The following is a 7,839-nucleotide window of genomic DNA, read 5'->3' as shown; positions in this document are numbered from 1 at the left end:
TCATATTTCATCGTCACCCTTTCCCCAAAAATTATCATCTGTAGATTAATCCTCAGGGTCAACAATTCAATTTATGATGCTGCTATATCTTTGAGCTTTGAGGGCATATTAGAATATTAATAAAACTGTTGCTTCGTATCTAATCATAAATCTTATATATAAATATTTCATTTTGGAAAGCCTTAAATTCATAAATGGTATTTAGTAAATGTGCACTAGAAAAATATATAGTTGTGCATAATCGTCCTAATAGAATACTATCTCCATCCTAAAATAGTTTTATTTTTAGCCCATCCTACATATACTACAAAATTTAAAAGACCGAAATACCCTTCACTCAAACAAATCCCAATACATTTATCCCATTTTATCAAGTACCAATATATTTGTCCACAACTTTTATCATGTCTCAATGCATTTGTCTTAACTTTATCAAACCCCAATATATTTGTACACAAATTTATAATGTCTTAGTGCATTTGTCCTAACTTTATCAAATCTGAATACGATGTATTTTGTAGGACAAATGAGTGGAGGAAAGATGAAATTATTTTGGGATGGAGGGAGTAATAGTTACAGTCATATTATCGATCGTCTGCATATATAATCATTTTTACTTCTTTTTTTTCCTTTTGAAGAAATGCGCAAACCATTATTTCATCAACAAGAATTTTATATAAATTGATTTAATTTCCCATGGGAACTGATAAAACGAAAATTCCTGTGTTCAAAGTTGAGGTGGGAAAACTACAACCAAGCATGGATGTTTTTCCCTCATGGTACCTCTTCCTTGGTACGTCATGGAAAATTTCCTAAGCAAGAGTTTGAAAGGAGGAGAAACATAATGCCTAACTTGCTCTAACATGCTCCCCTTGTTTCCTCCCCCTTGGACTTTGAGGTTTGAACAACTCCATCCCATCCTATACTAATATAATGCAATGCTAATACTAGCACTAGTAGTACTATATAACTAAGCTTAACAACCATCCCTTTTTTTAATTTCTATTGTCACACATATATCCTTTTATACTACTCCTCTGTCCCTCCTCTCCCTAACCCATATATCTCCACCCCTCTTCTCCCCTCACTCACCATTTGCTCTCTTCTCTCTTCTCTCTTCTCCACATCACCACAGCCACACCACACTAGCTAGTGTTCATCATCATCATCATCATCATCATCATCTTCTTCTTCTTCTTCTTCTTCTTCCTCGCTTCGTTTTGCTAGCTCGATCGTGTCTAGCTGGTCGTCGTCGTCGTCGTCGTCTTCGCCATGGCCGGCTGTTTGCAGACGAGAAGCAGGAGGAGGAGGAGGCGGCCATGGTGGTGGCTGGTGGTAGCGGCGCTGCTGCTGCTGCTGCTGCAGGCGTCGAGCTGCGAGGCGACGCGAGGCATGCAGCCGTTCAAGGGGAGGCCGCTGGAGAGAGGCGTCTCCAACAACTTCTTCGGGTTCTTGCCCCGTGGCCCCGCGCCGCCGTCCGGCCCGTCCCGGCAGCACAACGCCATTGGAGCCGAGGACCAAGGCAACCCATGAATTCGATACATGTAGAGAGAGAGAGAGAGAGAGAGAGAGAGAGAGAGAGAGAGAGAGAGAGAGAGAGAGAGAGAGAGAGATCAGAGTTGCATAGATATCATCGAAATTAATCTTCTTGGTTAATTAATTGTAGCTAGCACTAGCAGTAGCACATGTAGTAGTAGTAGTAGTACGTAGCAGTAGCAGTATATACACTTCGGCAAGAAGAAGAAGAAGAAGAAGAAGCCGCAGGTATAGTACAGTAGGATCAAGGATGATGTACATGAAGAAGCTTTTTTTTCTTTTCCTTTTTTTTGGGTAGGGCTCTCTGTCAAATGTGTTGGCTGTTCATGGCATTCTCTTCTCTTTTGGAAAAAAAAAACACAAACACTGGGTGCTCTGAATTTTGTTCAGTCTTTTGGTGGTCTGAATTTCGTTGGAGTTATTTCATATCTTTACTCCACTCTTTGGCTTTGCTGCCATCCCTTTTCGGTGCAGAGCTAGGTGTGCTGCTGTGTGTGTTTGATGCCTCTGCTGCAATCACTCCTTTTCTTTCTCCTTTCCTGCTTTTCTAAAAGCTAGAAGAGATCGAGTACGAGTGTACAACAACTACAGCTATAGCTGCACACATCAGTTACGTACATCATGCAGCTACTGCTTGGCTTTCTGATGATCTGCATGCGTAGTTCCGCTGCTGCTTCTTCTCCATGCATGCAAGATCTGAAATCTGATCGATGCGAGAACAGAGGACTAGACTACTAGAGAAGAGACACAGAGAGAGAGAGAGAGAGAGTTTGTGTGTCTGAAAATGAGGCTTTTTTGCAGCATGCAGATGGTTTGATGATGGATTTGGTTGTTGAAAAAAATGTCGAAGAAGAGAGTTTGGGAAGGGTGTCTAACCATTGATGTAGTACTTTTTGACTGCCGGACCCTCCTTCTCTTTTCTTCATTCCTTTTGTGTACCTCCATCTTTTAATCGCCATAATTTAATCCACTATTGTGTTACGTACTCATGATCTGCATCTAGGAAAAGAAAGAATTACTATTAGGCATTAAGGTGTAGAACTACATGAAAAAAGAAGTGATTTTGCGTAACATTTGTGATGCAAGACACATACAGATACAGTGTGTATACTGCTGTTTCTATGGATGCTGTCTCAGTAATCTTCAAGTTTAATTTCTTCATCGTTGTCAAGCATCTTCCGGTTTATTTGGTGGTAATAATGGCGATTATTTGCAACCCAAGAGCCTATCAGAGTAGATGCTGATGCATGTAGTCAGATTGCATTCACATACATACAGGCTAGTACTCCAATGTAATCTTGGTCAGTCATTGACTACTGCTATCACGTTGAATCCAATCCAAGATTGATTATGTTAGTCGCAGTAGTGTTAGGCTTCCATGGAAAAAAATGTGTTCAGTATTCAGTTCAGTAATCTGCCTTGTTTTCAACGTTTTCTTTTTGACAATTCTTGCACGTCATTTTAGAGATTGAGATGGAGAAGAAAAAAACAATTAGGCAGAGAAATCACGGCGGCCGGCCGCTACCTCTCAGCAGCTGAATGGACAGATCAGATAAGAAAAGGGGCTTCAGTGTCAACAGCGAAAGTTCAGTGTTTGCAATCTCGACCAAAAGCGACAACCATGTACTAACCCTTTTTTTAGATAATGGAAGTGGTAACTAACCATGTAGTACTTACTAACTAACAACTTAATTCCTTTTCTGGACTGCTAATTAAGCTAGTCCTAATCTAGTCTTGATCACTCTTGCTACAGATACTAAATACTACTAAACGAGATGCATGCATGCACGAAAGGTTCAATCAGCTTCTTGCGCAGAGCGAGAGAGAGAGGGAGAGTTCTGAGAGTTTTTGCTTGCGAAGCTAGATGAACCAAAGGACCATTCTTTATGTCTTTTGCAAGTGATGTGACAAGAGGATGATATTGCATCAATGTGTGTGTTCTCAAATGGGCCCCTTGTTTTGCGTCCTCCTTTTCTTCGACGATGACTTGCTGCCAACTGCACAATTCTCTCTCTCTGAATCTCTGAATGTTTGGTTCGTCAGGAAACAGAAAAGCAAGGGGCGGTAGGCCATGAAGCAATCCAAACCGGCACGCCCGGTTGACTTGATTGCCTGCACAGTGAACGTACCACGCACTCCTGATCAAATTACTACTGTCTTGGTCATCGGGTCGATCTGTGATCTGACGGGCAAGGCAAAAGTCTTTGCAAGAGAGTGGTTGCGAAGTTGGTGAATGAGATTGTGTGTCGAATTGTATCTCTCTTCTGAACTCTCTGAAGTTTCGTTTTTCTCTTCTCCTGGTGTAGGAAGCAACATGTTGGGATTTTCTTTTAAGAACTGACGACAGGAGTTCCACCGGATATTTAAGAAGAAAAGAGTGTTGGGATTGGGATTGATATGTAGGAGTATTATTTTTCAGTCAGATTGTGTAAACATGTCCGGGCTTCTGATCGTACTTACGTACGATTCTGATATCGAAGCTTGCTTGCAAATTGCAATGATGCAATCACAACAATCACTATGCTTGATTGTTACTAGTAAGAGTAAAAGGAAATTGATTCTTAAGATCAAGAGTGATATACTAGTTTGATCACTCTTTCATGTTCAGGTCTATTTTCGAAAGAAACAGTCTACTGTGGCAAAAGTTATGAGCACAATGTAGGATCAAATTACAATAACTAAGCCAACCAGAGGGGGGTGAATGGTTGGTATACCCGAAAACCGAAAACTTTTAGCGGAAATAAAAGTTATCCTCGAATTCGATGGATCGCGGTCTGACCGAAGTTGTCCTGCCGGTCTGACCGCCTGGTTGTCGTCGGTCTGACCGGTGTAGATCGATTGGTCCGACCGCCAAAGTCGCCTGCCTGTGCCTGTCGCCGCTGCCGGTCTGACCGCCGTGTACCCGCCGGTCTGACCGCCGCGATTCCGCTGGTCTGACCGCCGGTGTGTCGCCGGTTAGACCGCCGAAACCCGGTGAAACACAAATCGACGAACTCTCAAAGTAGATGACGACTTTATTGATTCTCTCTGTGTTTACAAAGTGCACCAACAGCACTCCTTACAAAAATTTCGACTAAACTCGAAACCCTAACTCAACTCTCAACTCAATTGCTCTCAAAAGCGATACCAGGAAGCTTCACGCTCCCCCTCTATTTATACCCGAGGTAGGCAGCCTAAAGCCACGAACCAAACTCATATTAGAAGTCCTAAACACCTTAGGAAACCCTCTAGTACAAGAAACAAACTTTACAAAACTAATAATACCAAATTTGTACTCCTTCCAAATTCGACTCCGCATCCCATACGCACACAATACCTCCATCGTATGCCATATATGGAATCTTCACCAACCACATGCATCAACTCTAGCCTAAGTATCCCGCATGATCTCTGACCACCACGGACGTCGTCTTATCCCCAAGCCGACTCCCGGTCCATCACCGTAAATACTCTCCCGAGGCATCGAGTCACCTACACATGAAATAAACAAGGAAACCATATTCCGAGACCAAGCTATCTCCAACTTGACTCATTAGTAGCAAACAACAATATTACATACGTATAGTATCCATCTAGAAGCCATAATCATGAAACAATCACGGATATCCAAACAAACAACCCGAAACCAAAACCGACACAGAGTCGGCCAGTCAGACCGTGGGCTGCACCGGTCTAACCGCGCGATACACGCCGGTCTGACCGGCAACGACTGCCCGGTCTGACCGGTCACATAAAATAACAGCACCTGTAATTTACCTGTAAATCCAATCATCTCCAAAACCACTTCGTGAATAAATTCCAAATATCAAAACCAATAATCTCCGATGCCAATTGTTCATCACAGAATAATAATAAAAAGCACCTTTGATTTTACACACAACGCCGCTAAATATATCTTTTAGGAGAGCTATTGTTGGCCAAAAGCTAATCGAGTGGAACGATTTGATCCTCGGGCTAATATAACTCTGTCAAATGAAAAGAATAGCTTTGTATGGTCGCTCCATAAGAATGGTCAATTTTCCATCAAATCTATGTATGCCACGATCATGAACTGTAATGTTCGGATCAAAAAGAGAATTCTGTGGGACTTGAAAATTCCACTAAAGATCAAGGTCTTTATGTGGTTTCTTCATAAGAAAGTAATTCTAACGAAAGATAATAACCTGGCTAAAAGAAAATTTGGGGAGAGGGGGAGGGGGACAAACATTGTTCTTTCTGCTATGCACAAGAGACAATCCAACATCTTTTCTTTGAGTGTCATGTCACTCAGTTTGTTTGGAGATGTGTGTTTTTTGCTTTTAATATCCCCCACCCCGTAACGCCAAAAACATTTTCGGTAATTGGCTTAGAGGGATATCTAGGTCCATTAAAAAGATGATTCTAATTGGAGCTAGTGCTATATGTTGGTTAATTTGGTGTTGTCGTAATGATAAAGTTTTTAATGGTAAACAATTATCTAACCTTATACAGGTTATCTTCATATCTTCCTACTAGCTCCACTTTTGGTTTACGATGCTACCACAGGAAGAGCAGGATACTATGCGCAATGGTGCTATACTCTTGGAATCGGTAGCTAAGGGTCTCTTGTTCCACTATGGGTGGCGTAGTTCTATTAGAATTGCTAGCTAAAAAAATTTTATGTGGTTTAACGCTAGTCAATAATAAAGGGGAGTTGGAGATTTGTCCCATCACCTTATTTCTCATTTTGATTTACTTTTACCTTACCTTTTTATTACTATTAAACTTATGGCTGTACTTATGGCTGTGTGTCTTATGACAGAAAGCCAGAGATGTAATCCATTTTCATTATTAAAAAAAAATGTTCAGGTCTATTTTTTCTACCTAGCCAAACCGTTGCAGAAATTCTGGTACTGTATATACGCACTTGTAAATAGTACAAGTAGTAGGAGTAAGCAGCTATGAGCAAGAAGGCGACAAGATGCAGGCGAAAAGGCCGACACACGAGTACGATCGATCCCTGCTCGATCGAATCCGACAGATCGTAATTGCAGCACCCTGCCTGCCTGCTGCCAAAATCTAGCAAGGACTCCATCTGTTACCAGCAGCGAATGTTTTTTCACGAACACACATAAAGATTGAACGCAGTGGCGTATCTAGAAAATTGATTCGTTGGTGTCATAATGTATCTACTAGTGTCATAGTATGCTAATTATGCTTAGATCATGGTGCTATAATATATGAATAAGTAGTTTAACTATAGGTTTTGCCAAAACTCGTCAGTGTCACCTGATTCCAGCCGTTACACTGTATATCCAACCCTGATTGAACGTCAGTATATAAAAAGAAATAGAGTTTTAGTTAGTAGCAACAAATGTTTTTTCCATCGTTTAACAAATTGTTAGGAGCATCGCTCGACTAACAAAGGAAAAGGATTTGAATTCTTAGGATGAAATTCCTCTGAAATCATTTGGAAGAGAGGACTGATGCATGAAAATCCTACGAAATGAACTAATTTATATAGAGATTTGAAGGAAAACATACATGAGGTCCTACTCCTACCTCTTGGTGGTATTCTATTCTCGTGTCTACAATTACTTCGTTTTCCCTGTGTATCACCCAAATGACTATTTTTAAGAACATTCCCATGTTTCTAATTTCCCGAGAAATTCACAAGATATGATATATTAAACCTACGTTTCTTGTGCTTATGTTTTTTGAAATCATGTGTTGCAAAGGAGCCGTCAGTTCCTGTCAAAAATGAAAGGCTGCCTACCAAGCACGAACACTGCAGTTGGGCCTTCCACACGATCGGTACGAAATGAGGACGGCCGCACGTGCATAAAAAGAAAAACAAAAAAGAGGAGAAAAACAATAAACTAAACAAATTTACTCTCTCCCAATTCTACCTTCCTTTCCCGGTTCAGCTGTTTCTCTTCGTTAATTTTCTGCCTCGAATCTATCTCAGCTCTATTCTCAAACCATATATATCCAATGAAGATTGTGATCCTCTACCGTTGCTGCTCGTTATACAGTAGCGTTGAACGTCATTGTGTATTAGCTAGTAGTTCCTTCTTTTTATATTATAAGATGTTTTGATTTTTTTTCTACTTAAATTTTTCTAAGTTTAACTAAATTTATAGTGTGGAGTGCCTTAACCCCGTTATAGAGTTGATGGCGAACAGTCATGTATAACGGTTGGCTCGATGTTAGTTTATGTCCTCTAATAGGTGTGTAGGAGTCGTCAGGGTGTGGAGGTGCGATTTTTTCACTTTTCCTGATTATAGTTTTCTAGGCTGTAATTTTATAGTTTTTTCTATATTAATATAAAATCTCACATCATCT

At 40.7% G+C, this 7,839-nt stretch overlaps 1 protein-coding gene across 1 annotated transcript; it reads left to right on the top strand.

Annotated features, from left to right (window-relative positions):
• The first annotated feature begins 1,090 nt into the window (after positions 1 to 1,090).
• Positions 1,091 to 1,925, top strand: LOC112937850 (protein IDA-LIKE 2). Its single transcript, XM_026022861.2, has one exon. The coding sequence runs from the start codon at positions 1,273 to 1,275 to the stop codon at positions 1,531 to 1,533; it is 261 nt and encodes an 86-aa protein (XP_025878646.1). The 5' UTR covers positions 1,091 to 1,272; the 3' UTR covers positions 1,534 to 1,925.
• The last annotated feature ends 5,914 nt before the right edge of the window (positions 1,926 to 7,839 follow it).

Source organism: Oryza sativa, chromosome 2 (genome assembly GCF_034140825.1).
Source record: "Oryza sativa Japonica Group chromosome 2, ASM3414082v1".
Classification (NCBI taxonomy): domain Eukaryota; kingdom Viridiplantae; phylum Streptophyta; class Magnoliopsida; order Poales; family Poaceae; genus Oryza; species Oryza sativa.
The sequence above is the reverse complement of the archived record's forward strand: the minus strand, read 5'-3'. Positions and strand labels throughout refer to the sequence as shown.

Bases quoted from the DNA above. Each gene is read 5' to 3' on its own strand.
- LOC112937850 (XM_026022861.2), top strand. From the start codon at position 1,273: ATGGCCGGCTGTTTGCAGACGAGAAGCAGGAGGAGGAGGAGGCGGCCA.